This window comes from Neofelis nebulosa, chromosome 9 (assembly GCF_028018385.1).
Source record: "Neofelis nebulosa isolate mNeoNeb1 chromosome 9, mNeoNeb1.pri, whole genome shotgun sequence".
Classification (NCBI taxonomy): domain Eukaryota; kingdom Metazoa; phylum Chordata; class Mammalia; order Carnivora; family Felidae; genus Neofelis; species Neofelis nebulosa.
The window spans coordinates 11,648,764-11,673,289 of NC_080790.1; the positions used below are offsets into that span (position 1 = coordinate 11,648,764).

Sequence of the window (24,526 nt, forward strand, 5' to 3'; positions counted from 1 at the left end):
CTCTCGCCCGCAGCCTCTTTGCTCCTACTCCTGACTCACCCGGCCAGCTCTCTACACAGCACTCAGATGACCTTAAATGAAGGTGGATCACACGACAGCATTGCCTGCACTCCACGCCAGCTCCCCGTCCTACTCAGAATAAGACCTGTGGACCCCACCAGTGTCTCTACAAGGCTCTGGACACCAGCTCCTTCCTCTCATCTCCTACCGTTCTTCCCTGCTGCTCTGTTCATACTACACAGGCCTCCTTTCTGTTCTACAAGGATGTCAAGCACCTTCCTCCGAAAAGGGCCCTGCATGTGCTCTATGTGGCTCAGTCAGGCTTCCGCTGAGAGCGAGTCCTGGGAACCCCACCTTCTATCCACGTCAGACATCAGAACTTCTCTCTCCCCGATACGGATCCTTCTCCCGCCACCTTGCAGAAGCCTCCTCACCGTCCGCATGACTGCCTACCGCTACATTATTGCACAATTACTTTATTGCGGGTCCGTGTGCAGGCTCTGCCAGGCAAAGGGCTTGCCGCCCTGCTCCCAATCACTAGCTTGGGCTCTGGCACACCGAAGACGCCTGAAGAGTACTTGGACAGCGAATAAAATGAACGCTACACCCAGAAAGCGTCTGGGGTGACCTGGTAAACAGCATGTTTCTCTTTCCTCTGAGCTTTCCGGAGAGCCCAAGGACTGCAGGGTGAGAACGCATGGAAGTCAGCAGAGGAGCAGTGGATTTCATGCATCACAGAGAGCACAATCGCTCAAACGCTTGTCCTGACCTCGACTTCCAGAATGGGTGAAAGAGTCTGATACGCTGCTCTCTTTACCCAGAGCACCTACTAGAAACTGAATGTTCGTGTCGCCTGCTGAAATTCACATGTTGAAATTCTAAGCCCCAACATGACAATTAAGAGGTGGGTGGGGCTTCTGGGTATATATGCACGATGAAATATTACTCAGCCATAAAAATGAATGAGATCTTGTCATTTGTGTTGACATGGATAGACTTAGAGGGTATTATGCTAAGTGAAGTAAGTAAGACAAATAAAATATGATTGCACTTATATGTGGAATCTAAAAAACGAAGTAGCAAACCAAAAGAAAAAAATAAAAAGGCATAAACAGACCCATAAATAAGAGAACCGGTGGGGGCCAGAGGGGAGGGGGTGGGGGATAGGCAAAATGGGCGAAGGGGAGTGGGAGGTACAGGCTTCCACTTACAGAATGGGTAAGTCACAGGTAGGAAAGGTACAGAATAGGGAACATGGTCAAGGCCACTGTAAGAGTGTTGTATGGTGACAGATGGCAGCTATGTTTGTGGTGAGTACAGGATAGCGTATAGAGTTGTCCAATCACTATGTCATACCCCCCAAAAAATAAGAGTTGGGACCTTGCAGAGGTGGTCAGCTCTGGGAAATGGAGCCCTCATGAATGGGACGGACCAGACCTCTTATAAAAGAGACTCCAGAGAGCTCCCTCACCCCTTCCACCATGTGAGAACATAGCAAGCACACCCCAGCAGACACTAAATCTTCCGGAGCTTTGATCTCAGACTTCCCAGCCTCTAGAACCATGAGGAAGAAATGGTTGTTGTTACGCCCCCCAGTATGTGGTATTACTGTTATAGCAGCCCAATAACCTCAGCCTTCCTGCCAGCTTCTAGCGCTTTTTCATGACTACTGGCCCACAGAAATACAGCAAAAACAAGTAAGCACTGATGGAATCATTTTCCTTTTCATCCCCCTAAATTCTAATTCTGACATCTAATCACACCTAAATCTGTAGCAGTGTCTTTTGCAAGACCCTATAAAATTCTATAAAATAAATGCCACATTCTATAAAATAAATTACTCTTCCCCTGGATGATGGGAGGCTTAGATTTCTTAACGGATTATTTTAAGGATCTAGAGAAGAGAAAGCTGTAACAACATGAACACAACTGAAAACCAGTGCTGATGGACTGACATAAGCCACACAATGGGTCTTTAGAAAAAAGAGGCATCGCTTACTTGAAGTGGCCGAAGGTAAGTTAAAGACTTCTTCCACCACTGCCCATCACTCACGGCCTGCAGCACGGCCTTGGTGGTGGTCGTGGTGCTGGACAGGACTTTCATGGTGGCCGCGGTGCCCCAGTGGAACAGGTCTGTGTTGCTGCCAGGAATGCTGGCTTCACCCTAGTTAGAAAAGAAAATGGCAAGATCAAAAATGTAGGCTGTCACTGTTGTAGGAACAGAGGGTGATCATGAGGTTACCGACAATTATCAGACACAAAGATACATTGTAAAATCCATCTGTGGGGCACCTGTATGGCTCAGTCGGGTTGGGCGTCCGACTCTTATTTTTGGCTCAGGTCATGATCTCGCAGTTCTGTGGGTTCTAGCCCCATGTCGGGCTCTGTGCTGACAGCAGGGAGCCTGCTTGGGATTCATTCTCTCTCTTTCTCTCTCTCTGTGCCCTTCTCCCACTCATGCTGCCTCTCAAAATAAATAAACTTAAAAAAAATAAAACTAAAAAATAAAATCCATCTTGGCTAGCAACAAAAAAACGGGAAATGAAGCATTATTGATATATCGTACCTCCTTGGAGCATTTACAAAAGAAAATTTGGTAAAGGAAAAACCATCATGGTGCATTGTCAAAGAATCCCCTTCAGAAACATTTATAAAGCAAATAATGGGCTCTTGATTTTTTACCAATCTAATATCCTACAAAGACAAACTCCCATTTATTTCTTAGACATTCTGAAATATTTGTTATTTAGGTTAATTATGAAATAAATTATTCATTTGAACAATGCTACTATGACCCAGACAAAGGGAGAGAATTCAGAGCGCCCATCTATAAATGTCGAAAGGTATTTTGTTTTTCATCTAAACAACTTGATGATTAATAGTGTTTAAAAGGTTTATAACATGAAACTTCCTGCCAATCTTGAAGCAATCAAGCGAAAATTCTGACTCCCCATTTACTCACCTGAGAGATTCCATGTGGAGAAAAATGCTAATATATAAACTTCATTTTAAATGGAAATGACAACAATCACATCTGCTTCTGATCAAAGAAAAACATTAGTTGTTCTATAAAAACCAAGTTCTTGGTTTAGTGTTAATCTACTTCCGCTTATTTTAAGTTTCCCATTTAATAGAAAGCAAAAATTGAGGCCTAGTCCCACTATTTCAATAGCCTTCTTAATACTAATCGAAGGAGAGTTTAGTTTGGCTATTTAGATCCATATCACAGCACAAGCAATAAAAAATGTAAACTATGTAATCACTCAGTAGTCTCCAGAGCATTATCACACCACAAATAATGCACCATTGCAGACTATCCGGCCAGTTGCCCTTTATGGTAAGTAGCATTAAAGACCCCCAAAGACATCCACGTCCCAATCCCTGGAACCTGGGAATACACTGCATTTCATGGCAAAGGGACTCTGCAGATATGATTAAGGACACTGACCCTGAAGTAAAGAGTATCCAAAATTACTCGTCCTTTAAACGAGGCTTTAATCACACGAGGCTTTAAACAGAGAAGCTTTCTCAGTTAGGGTCAGAGAGAGGGCATCCGGGACATGCCATGGGGGAAGAGGCAAAGAGAAACCTGAGGCATTGGAGACTCAACCCATCGTCGCTGGCTTTGAAGACGGAGAAAGCGACCACAAGCCTAGGCATGTGAGCGGCATCTAGAGGCTGCAAACAGCTCTGAGGTGACAGCCAGCAAGGCTACAGGGACCTCTGTCCTATGACCACAAGGAATCGACTTCTGCCAACTCCATGAGTGAGCATGGAAACAGATCCTCCTTTGAGGCTCGAGAAAAGAGCACAGCCCTGTGTGCACCATGATCTTGGCCATGTGAGACTAAAGAGAGACCCATCAAAGTCTGCCAGATCTCCGTCCTAGGGGAATTAGAAGATAATTTATTTGCATTGTTTTTAAGTGGCTGAGTTTGTGGTAATATGTTATAGCAGCAATAGAAAACAAATACATCATGTTAGGATACTTAATTTCTAGAAAACTTTGTGAACTTTACTCTTACTTCCAAAAGGAAATGAATTTAAACTTTACTAACCAATGCTTACAACTTAACTTATCCAGTTTTTGTTTAAGGTTTCTGGTAAGATTTTCTAAACTGTGCTTTAAACATGAAAAAAGTTGTGTCCCAACACTAGAAGAAATGATAATTAGGTGACAGAGTAGTGGTGCTAGCTAAGCTATAATGGCAACCATACTGCAATATAAATATGCCAAATTGATAACCTTATGCTAAAACAATGGTTTATGTCAAATATATCTCAATTTTAAAAAAGTTTTAAAAACTGTTTCCTGTGGGCTCTTTGGACATTGAGAAAAGTATAAAATACCAACTCAATGTAATCATTGTCATTTGATTATAAAAACAACATAAACACTGGATGTTAATATGGAAAAAAAATCACATTAAGTTACTTGTATACTTATAAGAGCAACAACGTTAAAAATAACCATTTGGGGTTTAGGTGCCAATAAAACACAATACCTCTCCTGGGTTTCAGATCATCTCAGATACTGCAGCTTGGTTCACTGAATGCCATTCTGCCCCTACAAACTGTCCTACTACTGTTACAAGTTGATACGTTAAAGACTACATCTCTCAGACTCCCTATATTGGCGTTCCACACATAATCTAGTTCTCCTCTCGAAAATGCACCTGCTGCATGGAATTTGGGAGGCGGAACTCTAGTAGAGACCACACCTGTTACTTCTGCCTTCTGCTGCTTGCCTGCCTGCCTGCCTGCCTTCCTTCCTTCCTTCCTTCCTTCCTTCCTTCCTTCCTTCCTCCCTCCCTCCCTTCCTTCCTTCCTTCCTTTCCTCTTTTCCTTCCTTTCACAGTCTTAGTTATTCTTCTACAACAGTGGTAATAGAAGCCCCAGTGCCCAGACTCTAGTTTTATGTGTGTAAAGGCTGGCTTGTATCCTCGTAGTCAGTTACCACAGGAGCCAACTGATAAGGAGTGGCTTTCTGCTTTCCCAGCTGATTTATGGCAGATTGCAGCTCCCCTAGCAGGCAGGTTCTGTAATTTCTCTAGTAGTTGGTCTTAGAAACACATCTAAAGCCTGCTCCTCCAGTCCTTTCAGTGATTTTTAATCCTAATCTCCATAAAGCCCCTAATTTTCCATCAAAAAAAAAAAAAACTCCTTCTGCTAAGAGCTAGAATATTTTCTGTAACTCACAACTGAATCTTGCATGATTTTTTTAATTAAAAATATATAAGTAGGAATCCGAGAAATCAGCAATACTATATCTTCATTCTGGAATAGACAACATGGCTTAAATCCACTGTCATAATTAGGCTAAAATTTTTCTGCAAGTCTTGCAGTAACTTTTCCAAGGAGGAGTTGAGTCTACAGAGTAGACAAGCCTAACCAAAATCACCATGGCAGCTCAGAGGGAAACTGAGCACAACGAATACCCAGAACTGCCTCAAACCAGTGCCGCCCAACCCATTAGCCATAGTCATGCGGGGCTATCGCACGCTTGATACGTGGCTATTCCAAAATGAGATGTGCTGTAATGTACCACACTGGATTTCAAGGGCTTTGTACTAAAAATAACAGATAAATAACATAACCCTCATGTGCGTAACCTCAAGGAACAAAGATCAAAGCAGAATGCACCCTTTCTGTGGACAGGCATAAGCAGGAGGGAGCCCAGCTGGGGTGGGGTGGGGTGGGGGTGCTAAGCCTTACATTTCCAGTTTCTTCTCTCAATTTCAGCAATCAGGACAATTACGCACACACCCTCTCCTCAGCATGTGTTGGACGGAGGGGGTGAAGAGCGTGGAAGGAGAGATGATGAGAGACTTAAACTCATCATCCAAACCTCAAAGGACAAGGCAGGAAGTCCTACGTAAGAAAAACCAGACTTCTCCCTTCAAGAGTGATAATGATGGCAGCTTGCTATGTGTCAGCACTTTACAAAGTGCTTCATACATGTACTGGGCATAAGAACCAGAAGGAAATACACACACACACACACACACACACACACACAATAGCTTTAGTGGTAGCATTACTAGAATTCCTTTCTGTCCTTAATCTCTTTGCTATGTGAGGAGACAGCAGTGGAGGCTCATTTAGTCACCGCTTTGGTACCACAAACAGCTGGTTCATCAACGAAGAAAAATAAGCTGATTCCAGCTCCTGCACTGCAGAGGCCCCTCTTCGCTAGTAAGGCCACAACCCCAGCCAAGGAGCATGTGATGTCACACAGTGGCAATGTTACCTCCAGCTCCTGTCCCGCATTTACAAGGTGTGGCCTTAGTCCCCTGGTCAGCCTGTCATCGTGCATGTGACCCACCAAGTCCGGCCTAAGCACACCCCTCCGGGCTACCGAAAGCTGTGGAGGTCGTGTATACTCTGCTTCATTCTGTGTCTAAGATCCCCCCACTTGCCAACCGTGCGTGGAGAGGAGAGAGCTCTATGTGTCCCTGTGTGAATAGCATTGCCAAAAATAGTTCTTCGCCAGAAATAAATCTCAGAAGGAATCTGAAGTATACGTTGTCTCTCTTCATACAGATATAGGAGATACAGATATATATGTAAAATATACAGTAAGCATCCCGATTTATTGGCTCTATTTCTGAATTACTTAATATTTACAACTGGAAAAAAAACCCACAGAAGCAAATTAGAATTCATTCACTTACATGGCAGTTACTGCGTGACTCTCATTCGGTGTCACGCCCTACACCAGGCAATGAGGTGACAAAAACAGGGAAAACACAGTCTGTGCTCTCAAGTTGCTCAGAAACCAGGGAGGGAGGCAGAGATGTGGACACAGCCCTGCAGTACAATCTCAGCCTCTAAAGTAGACATACATCTGCGGTGCCACGCGACACGAAGAGAGGCCACACCTCCTCTGCCCAGAGGCGCAATCACAGAAGGCTTCACACAGAAGGTAGTATCTCATCGGGAAAGAACGCAGGCCCCCCCACCCCCCAAAGGAGGAAGAGATACTTTCAGGCAGACTTACACAAGAACGAGCGCATGAAATGAAACAACACAGCAAACTGGAGGAATCTTGATCAAGTCAGTGAAGGTGTGGACAGTGGCACGCGAGGGCAAGGGGCCGATCGATCACCAGCATGGAGGGACAGAGAAGGAGCTGGAGAGAGAACCCCGCTGACCAGGCCAAAGCACCCCCGCTGCTGGCCTGACAGACGGGAAGCCACTAAAACCGTTCACGCAAAGGGAGTGGCAAACTCAGATCTGTGTTTTAGAAATATCATTCCAGGCACAAGAATCCAGTCAGGAGGTTGGTGTGTTAGTCCAAGCTCAAAATAATCACGGGTCGAATTAGGATCGTGATGCTAGGAATATATGAGGTTGCCATAAGGGTATTTTGCCACCTGAATGCATATATTAAATTTAAATGTTTTTATTTCTAATTCTTCTCAAAGTGAAAAGGGCCTGAGGTAAGTCAGATAAGCAGAGAAATTCAAGGATTCTGGCTCCAACTTCCTAAGAAATAAAGCACATGGTCACCAAGCTGGGTCTTAGTGAAGAGCAGAGAGAAAGAAGGGAACAGAAGATAAGTCAGGAATCCAAGCAAACATTCATGGTTAGCTAAGCAAGGTTAGACGCAGTGGGGGAAAAACAATGAACAATGCAAGTTACTGAGAAAGAATGAAGACAGGACCAGGTTTGCAGAGAGGAATAAGAAAGATCAGGGGGCAGCTGGATGGCTCCATCCGCTGAGCATGTGACTTCAGTTCAGGTCATGATCTCAGGGTTCATGGATTCGAACCCCACATCAAACCCCTCACTGGGCCCAGCACTGACGGTGCAGGGCTTGCTCGGGATTATCGCTCTCCCTCTCTCTCTGCCCCTCCCCCACTTGCGCTCTGTCTCTCTCAAACTTAGGAAAAAAGGATATATATATACACACATATTTTTTTTTCTAGGAGTGATGTCTAATAGGAGTCTGGTTTATATTACATAAGAGACATGACGGCTACCATTTACTAAATGGTTCCTATGTGTCAGGTGCTGGGCAGGTGCTTCCTCTGGTCATTCCTGAGTTTTAGAATAACACTGCAAGATAGGTATGCGGAAGCCATATGATGCACAAGTAAAGTGCAGATGCTGCCCACACGCAACTGGCCTAGGGGTGTCTCCTCTTCCTGACCAGGTCGGGCTATCAAAACATGTGGTCCACTTGTTCTGCAGAGGGATGTGACACACGAGCAACATCACAAGCACATACGAATGTATTTGAGAGTACTTACTCTCCTGTGTCATGAAAATACGATCTCATTAAAGACGGTTTGAAAAATTCAAAAGGTTAGGGGGAAAAGAAGATAGTACTTATTGACAGCATCGCAATACAAAGACAATACTGCCAGGATACAGTCTCTCTTCCTGTCTTTAATCCAGGCTTAGAGATCTTTCTTTAAAACCTTTTATCGAAGAAGAAGATACATTAAAAAATGTATGCACGCAAGCATACAGTTTGGTAAATTATAACACACTCATGCAATCAGCACTTAGACTAAGTCACGGACCATCACCAGGATCCCAGATGCCGCTTTTGAGATCACTTCTAGCCATCCCCGTGGCCGAGGTAGATGCTATTCTGACTTCTGGTAGTATAAATTAGTTTTGCCTATTTTTATACTTTATATGAATGGAAGTGTGTCTTGGGGTCTGATTTCTATCATTCAACATAAATTCATCCATATTCTTGCAAGTAGTTGAAGACTGTCCAATTCGTTGTTAGCGTAATATCATTACACTGTTAATGTAACAGTGTTATATAGTGTGAGCATATCAGAACTTACTTATCCTTTTTTTCTATTGATGAGTATTTGGATACTCTCCAGTTTGTAGCTAATACCAATAGTGCTGCCTTGGACATGCTAATAGTTATCTTTTGGTGAATATATGCATTTCTGGAAACAAATCTAGTAGGGGGATTACTAAAACATAGAGTATGCATATGTCCAGACTTGGTGAATAGTGCCAAACATTTATACTCTAACCAGCAATTACAACAGTCTGGTCACTCCACATCCATGCCAACATCTAGCATTACATGTCTATTTCCTTTTAGCGGTAGCACTGAGGATATAATAGTATCTCTTTGTGGTTTTAATTTGAATCTCTCTGATGACTAATGAAGTCGAACAGCTTTTAATAGATTCATTGATCATCTGACCATCTTTTGTGAAGTGTCTGTTCAAGTGTTTTGCCTTTCTTCCGTTGGTGATCTGCCTTTCCTACTCACCTCTAGTTCTTCACATGTTCTGGACACACATCCTTATTACATGTACAAATTGTGAATATGTCTTACTACTTGGCAGATTATATTTTCATCGTCTTAATGTTGTCTTTTGGTTAATAGAAGTTCTTAAATTTTACATTACTCTAATTTATCATTTTTTTCACTTTACGATTAGTATTTTTTGTGTATTTAAGAAATTGTTGCTTACTCCAACCTCACAAAGATGTTCTTCTATATTTTTGTTGACCTGTAATATTTTTGCTGTAAGTAAAATCCTGTTAAGACAGTGTCCCACCCTCTCTCCTATGCACCTGGAGCATTAGATGCATCCTTTCAATGCACTTACCATAAAATTTTGATAATCTCATTTTTTTTTGTTTGCCTTCCCAACTAGACAGTAGCTTTTCAAAGGTAGGGATTATGTTTATTTACCACTATATCCTCAAAGCATGGGAAAATCCTTAACTTATAGTGTATACCTGTAGATATGTAGAAGTCTGGCTTTACTGCACTATTGAAATGTTTGAGGATACATTTTCTCAGGCCTAATATGTTGTGCCTATAGTAGCTAATGTTATTCAAATAAGACTTCATGCCACATTTCAAATCTTGTTCACCTTTATAATCTTCTTAATTGAGAGGGTGTATTGAATGGTTAAACTGTCATCAACTGATCCAAGTACAGAATTAAAACTACAAACAAGGTAAGAAATAAACGGCACTTGAACAGAATGCAACTTCACTCAGAGGAAAATCACGTCAACTGAAAGATATCAAAAAATACAAGCTATAAGACAATCATTCCATTTCATAAAATGAACCTAAGCTTTACTTCTCTATTTCATACAGATAGGCTAACTTCAGACAGGACATTTAAGACATATGAAAATTAAAAGCTTGTTCCAGAAGATAAATGAAATTGACACGCTCAGAAATGTACGAGATAAAAGGCTTGTAAGAGATTCCCTGATGAGAATTACAAAAGAGAAAGTAAAATAAAAGGCTCATTTGGACCACAGAAGAAGCATCGAACTTTGGGACAGTCTACCAGAATTATACCCTACCTAGAATAATTAATGAGGAAAATAGTTTTCATTCAAGTACATATAATGGGGGGGGGGGGGGGAGGCTGGGCAAAATTTACTCCTGAAACGATTACTACTGGCACTTTTTATATTCATAGTTGCACACTGTTGATTAATTTAGAATGTATAACAGCAGAAATAGATTAATCCCCCAAACCAAATCAACAACTGCCAGCATAAAATTTAACATGAAATCTCATTAACGTCAATATGTTACACAGCTCAGAGGTTAACTTCCAAAGCACTAACAGTATCTTTCAAATTCTACAACAGACACCATTACCGACCAGGTTCACGAGAACAAGAGCAGTTCCACATCTCAAGTTTGGCTTACAGAGTCTTGTTGATCAAGGACTATAATGAATAATCTATTTTGGAGTTGCTACCTCTGGTATCTGGTAACATAAGGGTTAATTTCTGAGAAATCTGTTTGCCTCCTATAAACTGAGTTGGTGGTACGCATAAAATAGGTAAGGATTACAAATAGCGCCCGAACTGAACTCATCCACCATCCCTTCCCTTCCAACAGATCTTTAGATGATCCAGAGTTCTTCCCTGCACCCAACGCTTCTAGCAAATTTCACCCTGAACCTAAAATAATAAGAATATAGTCTTTATTATTACTGGTGATACTACTTTTAGAAGTGTCTGAGGGAAAAGAAAGAAAGAGAAAAGGAAAGAAAAGAAAAGAAGGAAAGGAAAGAAAAGAAAGAAAGAAAAGAAAGAGAAGGAAAGAGAAGAAAGAAAAGCAAGGAAGGAAAGAAAGAAAGAAAAGACAAAATAAAAAGAGAAGAAAAGAAAAAATGAATCTGTCAGAAGCAGCAAATCGAAAAATACCCTATGGAGCAAATCGCTCTAAGGTCTGACTCTGCTTCAGTTCATCTGCTAAGTAACAGGTCAGGTTATATAATTCAGATGTTTTCACCTTTGCGAACCATGAACCCCTACACAATTCCGATCAAAGCTGGAAGTCATTCCTCCAGAAAACAGAATACACATGCTGTGCACACACAGGAACACACAAAGTCACATACACACCCCCCCCCACACACACACACAACACACACACACGCACGCACACCCAAATACAGCACACTACTTCAGGGGCTTTGGGAATCAAACCCTTCTTGAATCTGCTGGCATTCCTGGACCAAGATTAAGAGACCTGTAGTTAGGAAAAATACAGGTATGTGAAGTATATTTTTATTTTCTTTCACCATGCCAAATTTTTAAATCTCTTTTGATTAAATAATTTGGGGTTCTAAATCCATCCACAAAATAAATTTACTGAACATATACCCCTGGCATGCTTACTATGTTTAAGACCCAGTGCTAGGCAACAGGGTTACCACAATGATTAAGACATTGTCCCTGCTCTCAAGGAACTCATAGTACATTAGGAAAGACAGGCAAACAGGAAATTTGCCTTATTTCACCAATGAACTGAGAACTTATCAAATTGGATCCCACTGGAATATTCTTCCCCTTATAATAAAAGAATTTATCCACACCCATCATATCCACATCTTAACCTTCCTCATTTATTTTCTTCACATATTCAACAAATATTTGGACATCAAATACAACAAGGACACTTGTAGTAGATACTGAAAACAGAGCAGTGAACAAAACAGGACTCCTGCCACCCAGAGCTCCTCTTGTATTCCAAGAGGAGATAAGCCAAAGATAAATATAAAGCATGTCAGAGAGGTGTATCAGATAAATGATAGGAAAAGAGCTAGGAAGAAAAATAAAGTGGTATATTGGGAGTAGGGGGAACACTGTAATTGTGTATGCAGGGACCGGGGAAGCTCTCACTGAGCAGACGTTTGAGCAGAGACCTGGAAGGAGCGAAGATAAGTCACTGAATACGTGAGAGAAGAACACAGCAAGTATAAGGACCAGAGGGAATGTTTAGAGAATGGAAAGAAGGGCAGTATGCCTGGAGTACAGTGGGCAAAGTCAGTGGGGGGTTAAGGAGGGAAGAGATCAAGTCAAACAGGTAGCAGGGAAGATAGATCACGGGTGTCCTCATGGGAGATCACAAAAGCTTAGCTTGTACTCCACGCAACGTGGCATGATCTGACAGATTTTTAAAGAATCACTCTGGCTGCCTTGTTGAGCACCAGCGAGGGCAAGGAAAAGGGCCGAAAGAGGCAGACAAACAGAACACTACCATAAAACTCTAGGTGAGACACGGCAATAACTTAACCAGGGTGGTAGCAGTGGTGATGGTAAAATATGGCCTAGGGGCGCCTGGGTGGCGCAGTCGGTTGAGCGTCCGACTTCAGCCAGGTCACGATCTCGCGGTCCGTGAGTTCGAGCCCCGCGTCGGGCTCTGGGCCGACGGCTCGGAGCCTGGAGCCTGTTTCCGATTCTGTGTCTCCCTCTCTCTCTGCCCCTCCCCCGTTCATGCTGTGTCTCTCTCTGTCCCAAAAATAAATAAAAAAAAAAACGTTGAAAAAAAAATTAAAAAAAAAAATAAAATAAAATAAAATATGGCCTAATTCCAAGTCCACTGGGAGAGTGGAGCCACCAGGCTTTCTTGACGGACTGCTTGTGTTACACAGGACAAAGAGAACTGAGGAGGATGACAAGGTTTATGACCTGAACAACTAGAAAGATGGAGCTGCCATTTTTTGACATGGGAAAGAGCACAGAAGGAACACCACCGATAGCTGGGGTAAAGGGTGAGAGGCTAAAATCAGTGGCTCACTTTTAACACGTTCAGACGCGAAGCCTGTAAGAAAGGGAAGTACAGATGCCAGATTGGCAGTTGCGCACACAAGCCTGGAACTCAGAAGATCAGGGCTCAAGCTACACGTAGAGAATCACCCGCACAAAGTTGCACGATCACACGTGCAATCGGCTAGGGAATCAGCAGAGACCGAGAAGAGATTAAAGACTGAGACCTGAGGTATCTAACATTTAGCTAGAGAAATGAGGAAGGACCAACAAACACGGTGAGAGTAAGTGGCCAATGAGGTATAAAGAAAACGAACAGACTGTCCCCGAAACAAGTGCGTATCCGATGTTACTGAGACGTCACGTGAGATGAAGACAGGCTTGACGCGTGAATTTACCAACAGGAGGTCACTGGTGACCCAAACACAAGCTGTTCTGAGGAAACAGTGAGGAGAAAAAGACGCATGGAGAGCACGCAAAAGACAACTGGAGAAAAAGATGCGGCCACTACTGTGTATAAGACCAAAGCGTGTACACAAAGTCCCTCAGCACGGTACAGATGAGCCGTGTGATCAGATCGCAAGGCCTCCTTAAAAGCAAACTGTCAAATCCCCCAGATTTCACTGAAACTGAGACATGTTATTTGAAAAGTATCCTTTGCAAGTGGATTTAAATCCAAGTCTAGATTAAAAAGTAAAAAAAAAAAAAAAAAAAAAAAAAGTATTCTTTGTTACCGAAAGAGTCAAAGAAACTTAAAGAAACGAAACAGATGTATTAGAAACGCGTGTACTCTGTGAGAAAGGGCAGGATGAAAGAAAGAAGAGAACCTGGAACATGAGTGGCAGAGCCCGGTGAGGAGGCAGCTAATCTGAGCCTTTCTGAGGAATGGAAATCCGTGGCCCCGATTCTCCGAGCCAATCAAAGTGACAGGATTCACAGTCCTGACCATCAAGCCGTGGACCGAGCGATCACAGTCTCCTACAAGCATGCCAATGGGCAGAGCACGCCCTCCTTCGGTCAGACCTCAGTGAGAGAGGAAACACCACATGGTGAATGAAATGCAGGAGTCTTGTGAATCGTGCTGGCTCTGCGTTATCATCCAGTTCGCGATGTCACAGATCACCATGAACTCAGTCTCACGTACACACTCATCAGGCAATGTTATCCAAAAAAAAAAAAAAAAAAAAAAAAAAAAAAAAAAAAAAAAAAAAGTTAATAAGGACCTACTCTGTTCCCAGTAATGTGCTGGTGTCACAACAGTAAAGAAAGCAATCAGCACTTAACAAAGTTATGGAGAATACATTATAAGAAGATAGGAAATTCTCTATCTCAGGAGCTCATTGCCACCACTTTATCCCAGAGCAATGCATGACTACACAAAATGTGTACGTAAAATGTTCACTGCGGCTCAGTCTAAAAGAGAGGAAAATCAAACATAATCTAAATGTTCAAAAACAAAGCAAAAGATAAATTTTTGTACATACATCAAATGACCGCTAACCTGCCATCATATAAATGGTCTGTATATAAGGAGAAGGGCAGCTATCTGTGACAAATAACATTACGTGGAAAAAAACAAGCTTTAAATTAATATGCAGGGGCACCTGGGTGGCTAATCGGTTAAGTGTCCAACTTCAGCTCAGGTCACGATCTCACAGTTTGTGAGTTCAAGTCCAGCCTCGGGCTCTGTGCTGACAGCTCAGGGCCTGGAGCCTGCTTCAGATTCAAATTCTGTGTCTCCCTCTCTCTCTGCCCCTCCCCTACTTACACTCTGTCTCTCTCTGTCTCCCCAAAATGGGTAAACATTAAAAAAAAATTTTTTTAATGTGGAACTAATATATGCAGTATGAATCCATTTTAAGTTTAAAAAATAATAATTCTCCAGGAGATAGACAATAGCTATCCAGAAAAGCTGTTCATACTCAGAAAAATTCTGGAAGATATATATAAACTTAAAAATGTTTACCTCTAAGCAGTGGGCTCCATGGTATGGGTAGAAAGAACTAAGAGAAGAAAGAGAACTTATATACTAGTGTACTTACTGCTGATTAAATTACTTCATAATTTATTATTTTTTTAATGTTTATTTATTTTTGATAGACAGAGCCTGAGCAGGAGAGGGGCAGAGAGAGAGGGAGACATAGAATCCGAAGCAGGCTCCAGGCTCCCAGCTGTCTGCACAGAGCCCGATGTGGGGCTTCAACCCACAAACCGTGAGATCATGACCTGAGCTGAAGTTGGACACTTAACCAACTGAGCCACCCAGGCACCTCTATTTCATATTTTAAAAAGTAGAAAGGCCAAAGCTACCATAAATTTCCATGTACTTCTTATCAAAAGTTAACAAATATTATTAATATTTTATCATAGATGTTTTACATTTCTTTGCTTTTTTTAACTTTCAGGAATAAAATATGCTAAACAGTGTCAGTTATCTGAACCCATGCCTCCTCTTAAATGGATTGCTAAAATAAAAGATTGTGTTATTTTTGTAATTAAGAAAGCCATTATGAATTCCAGTCAGGATGGAGCAGTGAACCCCTGTTGCAATGTGCTCATGGTACTCCAGAATATTAAGGGTAATTAAAAACAAAAGTAGAAAGGCACTCACGTTCAATGGAATTCGACATTTGGGGGCTCGCAACTGAGATGCTGACAGCGGCTGTGAAATGCTCCTCTCGAGGGAACTGTGAATCGAAAGGATCCCCTGTAAGAGGATCAGACCCACTGCCTGGGATTATGTATTTATATAAAATTGCAGGAATAAAGAGGCAGAGAACTAACAGGGCCCAAGTCCCTCGTTGGCTCCATGCCTGGATTCCTCAGATCCTCAACAGTACAAGAGGTTGGGAGTCCCATGTCAAAAGGTATTAATAGGACGTGACATGTTCTGGACTGAAGCACTAAGGGTACAGACTGAGGAAAAACCACAAAACTATAGAATCTTTAGAGAAGGTCTAGGGAGATACAAAGTAAAGAGAATGGAATGACCCCCTCAATGAGCTTGGAAACCAAAATTCTAAAACACATCGGGGCCGGGGGGGGGGGGGGGGGGAATGGTGGATAGGAAAGTGATAATTTTAACAAAAATCCATTCCAGATGAAACTCTTTCTTTTCGAACTTCAAAATATTAATGTCTTTGTGCATACCAAATATGAAATTTAAAATCCTTGGCATGCCTGCATGGCTCCGTTAAGCATCCGACTTGGCTCAGGTCATGATCTCACACTTTGTGAGTTCGAGCCCCACGTGGGGCTCTGTGCTGACAGCTCAGAGCCTGGAGCCTGCTTTGGATTCGGTGTCTCCCTCTTTCTCTCTCTCTGCCCCTGCACTGCTCACACTCTGTCTCTCTCTCTCTCTCTCTCTCTCTCTCTCTCTCTCTCAAAAATAAACATTTAAAAAATTTTTTAATTCTTTATGAAGGAATAAGCTATCATAAAACAGAAAACAAAACAAATACCATCTCAATGAACTAATTTTTGTGTATGTTAAGAAGCTCTAATTCACCTTTTCGTATATGAATATTCCTCAGGCCTACAGTTATTTCACACAAAAAGTGGATTATTACTTCCTTATCAATAATCACAGGAGCCAAAACTATTAAAAAAAAAAAAAAGCATAGGAATAAATGCTCACACTCTTGAGTTATGCGTCCATTTCTTAGATACGATACCAAAGCATAAGCAATAAAAGAGTACTGGTAGGCTGGACTTCAGCCACATTAGACATGTTTGCACTTTATGAAAATGAAAAAGTCAAGTCACACACGGAGAGACAAACATTTTCAAATCACCTACTCAAGAAAGGATTTGTAGCCAGAATTTAAAAAAACAAAACAAAACAACAAAACTCTTACACCTCAATAAGCAGCAGCACCAAAACAGATGTTCATGATCATCAGTTCTTCGGAAAGAGCATACCAAAATGGTAATGAGATACCACACACGTCCCCCCCTAAGAATGGCTTTCGTCAAATCCAGGGAGGAACAAGCGTTATGAGAATGTGGAGATGCTGGGATCTGAACACTTCCTGGTGGGAGAGGAAATGGTACAGCCACTTTGGGAAGCAACCTGCCATTTCTTCAAATGTTGAACACACGTATGCATGCAATGTAGCAGTTCCACTCCTATACACCTACATGAGAAATCGAAACCTATTTCTCTATTTCCATATTTTCCAGCGAATAAGTAGAAATAACCCACACGTCTGTCACCTGGTGAATGGAAAAAGAAATGGTTTCCTATGATACTGAAAGCCAACTGTCCTTTTGCTCACTTTTAGAGATTTCTAAACAGTCCTTCTATAAATTTGAAATCGCTCTATGCTTAGCCCCTGCCACAGTTGTAAACATTAATTAGTCTAGTTGTATAAATCTATGGGCACTTAAAATGCTCATAACAGGTTTTCCCACAGTGAAAATGATTTTTTAATGGGAATCTTATATATAATCCATTTCCAAATCTAATTAGATTCATCTGGGGGGGGGGAACACCATTGGCTAAGTGATACAACTAATACTGGCTAAAAACAAATGTTAAGATACTCTAAATGGTGGAATACTGCTACATCTAAAAAGCATAATAACCAACATTCATAAGAAACTGGAAAATTGTAATTTTGGTAGTTATTCACAAAAATATGCCTTCTGGTCTATTTATACACTAATGTCTTGTTCATGGGGACAACAGCCAATGTCTTCCAACCTGTAGGCTCTGCTTGAACTAATGCAAATGCTACCGCATAGCAATTACATCTTTACTTTGCTTGGATATATAAATAAAAGTTATTATTTCCACAACTGAGTAATGAAAGTCTTGAGCATTAAGCAGATTACATATATAGTCAGCTCTCATTTATGAGTTAGAATTTAGTGTGGTTATTATATCTACTGTTAATGTGTAACGCACAGCAACGTACAGCTGAGCACTGTATTTTAATCTAATAATAGCAGCTATAATATTCTGAAATGTGCTTCATGAATCAAAGCCATAATGTGTTCATTGAGGGTTTAGATTTGCACTTCATGAGATCTAGATTTTCTGCAACTTGCTGAGAAAGGACACACGAAGCCAAGAAAGCTTTTTAAGGAGCTACAAAAAAAAAAAAAAAAAAAAAAAAAGAGAGAGAGAGAGAAAGATTTTAAAAAATAAATAAATAAAATAATCATTTTGGAAGAATCCCTTTTCCTTGCTAAGTAAAATGTGTAAAAGACTGCCGTGTAAAGGTGGTCTCCTTCATTCACTAAAGAGACTAATGGAGCAGGATGTGCCCACTTGTGGAGACACAGCATGTCCTTCTCCAAAGAAGCCACTAAAGGGCCAGGTTGATACTTTGTAATTCATTGAAGAAGGAGAAAATAGGAAACCCGAAGTCACAAAGGCTTTTCATGGCTTTTATAAAGGATGGTGATTCAGAATAAGCTTAGAGAGCTGAACTCAGCAGAAACACTTTGCAATTATATACTGAACAGAGAAATCACACACCCCGTACGCCGGCCAAAACATAACAGATCTCAACAGCCACCACAGCACATATATATGAGTTAAATGGGAAATTCCTTTTATTTTAAGCTGAAATCTACTTTATAATTAATTTTTACCCCAGAATAACCTGTATGCAGTGGGAGTTTCCAAGTGGGCTTTGTCGAACATTTCCTACGCATTCGCCATGTGACAACCCCGTTACGGACGGTGCAAAGATAAACGACCTACTTCCAGTTACCACGTAATACCAAAGCGTACCACGTACATGCTGACACGATGATGTGAGAATGTGTGGGGGATAAAGAAGCAACAGTAATTAGAGAACTCGAGGAAAACCTGACGAAGAAAATGATACTTCAGATGGGCTCAAAGCGTAAAAGAGATGACCAGAGCACAAGGCAAGAAGGGCAGCAGAGGCAGCCAGGAAAGTAACACCAAAGGTGTGACAGAGGCAACTCCGGAGAACGGTGGCAAGGTCAGTAGGACTGCAGCCCAGCGCATGTTTGGGAGGCGTGAAAAGAGACAAGGCGAGAGAGACAGACGGGAAGACGGGAGATGTGGCTGAACCGCTGGAGAAGCACCAGAGGCTCAAAAGATACAAAACTTGGGATAAAGAAGATCTCACTGAAAGTAGGTCTTCACCTGGACCTTGAAAGATGGTACAATTGGCCAACTTCCTAATACACAGGACATTCGGTGACTGCTGGCCACAAGTGTTCTGAGTCCCACGGAGAAAACACCACAGAATTTAATGTGCTCTCATACCCAGTGATAACAAACGGTAATCAGTACGACTACAAGTCAAAGCATGCCAAAGAAGAAACGTATCCACAACACTCCAGGCCCCTAGAAAACACTTCGGCTTCCATCCAGAGGGAGGAGTCCAACGACAAAAAAAGTCCACTGGCTGCAGTGTTGGCAGTGGCACACAATCCTCCACCCGGTGTCTAATCTTCTCCAACTGCGATACCTAAGCTGGTAGCCAGTAGCCTCATGTGGCTATTTAAATTGAACTAAAATGAAATTAAATTTAAAATTTGATTCCTTCAGTGTGCTAGCCACATTTCGAGTACCCACAGCATATGTGGCCGGCAGCCACGGTGGGATACAGGACGTCTTCCTCACTGTGGAAAAATCTATTGGTGGATGCTGTCCTGAAGTCACCATCACAGGAAGAATAGGGAAAAACTCCCGAAGCACAAAAAGGTCCCATTCTGAGATCCTCGGATCACCCGGCACTGAACTAGGGTTACACCGGTATATTCAATAGGTTTGTCAAATTCAATTTTAATAGAAAAGAACGAACTGCGGAAATGGCGTAGTCATACATAACGCACGAGGAATAATATCTCTGCAGAAACTCCATGAATAGATTCTGCAACTGAAACTTTGTATCAGATGTTTAGAAGTAACTATATAGTACACAACTGCAAAGGAGTTTGGCAAAACGGATACAGCCAATTAAAAAAAAAAAAAAGATTAGGTGCAGCTAACGTTCCACAATAGATGGCTTCCAAAATATAATGACGTTTCAGAAAAATGAATGACGTTTCACATTCTGTAAGTGAAGCTTAGGCGCGCCTGGGTGGCTCAGTCGGTTAAGCGTCCGACTTCAGCTCAAGTCATGATCGTGCTGTTCCAGAGTTCAAGCCCTGTGTCGGGCTCTGGGCTGACAGCTGGGGGCCTGGAGCCTGCTTCAGATTCTGTGTCTCCCTCTCTCTCTGCCCCTCCCCCCACTCCCACTCTGTCTGTGTCTGTCTGTCTCTCTCTCTCAAGAATAAACATTAAAAAAAAAAAAAAAAAGTGAAGCTTACCATTTAAAGGAATCCTGTGGAAAACCAATCAATAAAGAGAATTACTATCTCTTAATTGACCCAATTAGAATGTCAAAAACTGGGCTACTTTGTTCAACCTAAAAAAAATGACAATTCTATGTTTTTAGAAGCAGGTCTGGAGAGTGAATGGCCATGGAGCCAGCACTGACCAAAAGAAAAACGGTGTCAGGGCGCAAGTATTCTTCCTTTCTCTCCCAGGATGAACTATCCTAAGGCACGTACACACTTAGGTGGTTCAGACATATTTTATTCACAAGAATCTCAGTGAGGCAAGGGAAAAGGAGACAAATTCTATAGAAAATGGGCAAGAGAACCGAACAGATACCTCACAAAAGAAGAGGTCTCCAGAGCTAATTCCATCTCATTAGTCATGAGAAAAATGCGAACCAAGATCCCAAATAGATACTGCTAAATACTTAAGAGAAGAGTTAAGATTTTTAACAAGCTACCAAGGCCAAATTGCTGGATTGGAATAAATGGCTCCTGAAAGTACAATCGGGGGCATCTGGGCGGCTCCGTCGCTGAGCGTCAGACTCTTGATTTTGGCTCCGGTCATGATCTCACATCGTGAGTTTGAGCCCCACACCAGGCTCCACGCTGACAGTGAGGAGCCAGCTTGAGATTCTCTCTCCCCCTCTCTCTGCCCCTCCCGTGCACACACGCGCGCTCTCTCTCTCTCTCTCTCTCTCTCTCTCTCTCTCACACAAAATAATTAAGGTAAAATAAACTTGAAAAAAAAAAAAAAACAAATTTAAAAAAAAAGAGCAAATGGTAAAAGACCTTTGGAAAATCATTTGGGATTCCTGACGGAGGCTAAACGTACAGACAGCCGCTAACACACGCTTCCAGGCCGAGGTAAACAGATGCCGGACAGAGTGGCATGCACATGTGCACCAGCAACACGTACAAAACTCTGATGCAGCCTCATCTGTAGTAGCCAAGAGTAAAACGACACCAACGCCAGTCAACGTCGCAGTGGATGAACTGGAAAACACGCACACCGCAGCTAATTTCTCCGCAGAACAGTGAATAAACTATACACGTGTAAGAACATGAAGGAGTCTCGCAAAAATTATGGAGCATAGCCATTTCCATTAAGTACAAAAATAGGTCGAATCCTATTGGGAGGGGTGTGATGGGTATTAAAATTCCTTAAAATAAGAACAAAAGCCACAAAGATCTGGTGTCACAACACTGGTGACTTCCGGAAGGAAAAAGAAGAGCTAGAAACTAAGCTGGGACAGGGTGCAGGGGGACTTGTGGAAGGCTGGTCATACCAATTTCTCTATCTGGTGGCTTCATGGCTACCTTCCTCGTGATACTTTACGGAGCTGGACACTTTTCTGTACTTTTTATTTTTTTAATATGAATGTTGTATTTCACACACACACACACACACACACACACACACAAAACGTTTAAAAGAAAAAGTTTTCCCACACACACACAGCCAGGCGACTCCCATTTCACTCCACTCATGGTCACCTTTCAAACTCCTCCCTCGCAGACCAACTCACCTCGTGGAGCGCTTTACTAATTAACGGTGAAACACTGATACTCTCTCCTCCTTCTGGATGGATCTGGACATTCACTTTTTGATAAAGAATCTGAAAAGAGAACATGACATACTGTAAAGGAACTGTTGGTTTGTTTGTTTTTTTTAATGTTTATTTATTTTAGAGAAAGAGACAGAGCCTGAGCAGGGGAAGGGCAGAGAGAGAGAGGGAGACACAGAATCTGAAGCAGGCTCCAGGCTCCGAGCTGTCAGCACAGAGCACAAAGTGGGGCTCGAAGTCACGGACTGCAAGATCGTGACCTGAGCTGAAGTCAGACATTTAACCGACTGAGCCACTCAGGTGCCCCTAAAGGAACTGTGTTTTAAATTTGCCTCACTTTACAACATAGACTGGAAATTTTAAAAGCACTCTTTTGAGGAAAAAATTGCTACTTCATAATGAACACTTTTTGGTAACAGGCTTACTTCAGGACTTCCTGAGTGGCTTCCCAATTTGAGAAGTGGGCACCAATGGTGAAAAACCTGGTGTATAATGTACTGAATGACGAGGATATGAAAAGGAGAATTCCAGAATCTCCTCCTATATTCTTATACCCTCTATTTATTTCTTCTATATTTTTTGCAACAAAAGTATTATCCACTCTTAGGCAGATCCCGTGAATTTTGGGAAACTGAGCATCTCCCCAACCAAAACTCCGTCCTCTGCCATTTCCAAAGGACTTCCAAGTTCCCTGGTGGTCTAGTGGTTAGGATTCGGCAACTCTCCAAACGACTTCCGAGGGATGGTATCACCACTGGTTTTTAACATATTTTCCAAGACCATTTCTCATGTTTAATTCTTGACAACACTCATTTCTTCATTATATCCGATAATTTACCTCTTAATATTACCTCCTACCTTTCTCCCTTACTATAATAAGCCAACAACACTACCTTATATCCAATATCTTCAAATCCCTTTTCACATAAGTGACAAACCATTTTTCTTCCATATTATTTAAAAAAACAATCACAAGATCTCAGATCCACACACCCAACAAATCAGATTTCATACAGTTTGGGATTTACTTTACTGGAACACTTACTTCTGTCTGCAGATTGCTGCTCGCTGCCAGAAGAAGTTCAATGCTGCCAGGAGGGCAATGTGTCAAAGCAAAAGCCATGAGCTCCTGACGCGTGGCCAAGTCCTGGTAATTTTCTGATTGTCCTAACTGGCTACAGACATCCCAACTCTTAGAATAACCTATAAAATGAGCAAGAAAAAACAAACGGATTTTCACCAGAAGAAAAATCTCCAATCTAACATGAGAAACTCAGTGGATTTCTGCTCAGGTCTTGTGTTACCAAAGCACAATCTTGGTCATTAGAGACGCGTAACTTTTTTATAAGCGGTAAGAAACACACAAGGATCTAAAGTAAACTAGAAAAGAAATACTGGGCTGGCTTATTATCCAGAAAGGTTAGCAATATCCCACCTGTTTTTCTGATAAACTCTGTTTCATTTTAGAATACCTGACAATGACTACCCGTCATCTACTTAGCGTTGACAGTGAGTAAAAAGCTAAGTCAGAGATCTGAATTCGGAAGACCTGAGGATACAGCCCAACACTGCTATTTAGCACTTGTGTGTGCCTGAGAGAGTCCCAGATGTCACAGCTCCTTTACTACCACAAAGGGACAGTAATAATGCCTTCCTCCTTGAGTTGTGGAAGGATTAAATCACGTTTATATTTAAAAGCCACTTTGTAAACTTGCCAAGTGTGAGAAAAGAAGAACTATTATTACAGGCAGCTACACAGACACATTCACTTTATAGAAGACAGAGATCCAAGGACAGCGCAAGGCACGCTGTCTGTCGTGGCACTAAGCAGAGATGTTTGCTGCACAATGTTATACTCCAGTAAAATATAGTTTTATTTGTCACTGAAGGAGTTCTAGTTTGAAAGGGTTTGTTGTTTTTTCTAAGTACTAAGTTCTATTTTGAAAGGGTTTGCTTTTTCTAAGTACAAAGGCCTGGGTCCAGAACAATTTCTCTAAACATATAAAGTAAAAATCCAGGTACTACGCCTTACAGGAATAAAATTCTTTAACAAAGCTCTCAAAATAATTTTAGAATAATACACGTTTTTTTCAGACAACCATAATTATTCTGAACTTAATGTTACGAAGTCAATATTGGTTAACATCAATAGTGGCTTAATAACTGGTTAATGTTAATATTGGTTGGTATTCCGAATGTAGGTAGCTCTTTTATGAAACGGATTTTCTAATGCTGATATTACAAACCACAGTGTTTTCCCCTAGACTTTTAAACATTTTCATAGATGTACTGAAAACGATTTTTTCTTTGACAAAATATTAGGCTCTGCTGAAGCTTCTTCACAACTAGGCCTACACCTTGGCCTGGCTGAGCCTGCATACTCCAGTTTCAGCAATAATCCTACAAAAAAGTCAGTTTAGAGAGAATCTCCCACCCTTGACAATTGATCATTGCTGATATGTGAGCAAATTCCCCATCCCTCATCCCTGATATCTAATCACCCTGGTCTGCCTTCAGCAAGAATCCTGTTAAGGCAGGTCAGAAAGAATGCCACGAACCTTGATGTCTCGTGCTAATTTTCCATCCACTGACCCCCTACCATGCTCCTTGGCTTTAAGTCGCCAGCTGTC

General features: G+C 41.7%; 1 protein-coding gene across 3 annotated transcripts in view; it reads right to left on the reverse strand.

The window, feature by feature from the left end:
• Nucleotides 1-24,526, reverse strand: part of NBAS (NBAS subunit of NRZ tethering complex) — a 333,323-nt gene that overhangs the window by 130,491 nt on the left and 178,306 nt on the right. For all 3 annotated transcript variants that reach the window (XM_058682573.1, XM_058682572.1, XM_058682571.1), the window contains exons 34-36: nucleotides 22,942-23,099; nucleotides 21,858-21,947; nucleotides 2,000-2,164 (exon numbers count right to left, since the gene is read on the reverse strand). In XM_058682573.1, coding sequence (XP_058538556.1) covers nucleotides 2,000-2,164; nucleotides 21,858-21,947; nucleotides 22,942-23,099 — 413 coding nt within the window. The remainder of the gene's footprint in view (nucleotides 1-1,999; nucleotides 2,165-21,857; nucleotides 21,948-22,941; nucleotides 23,100-24,526) is intronic.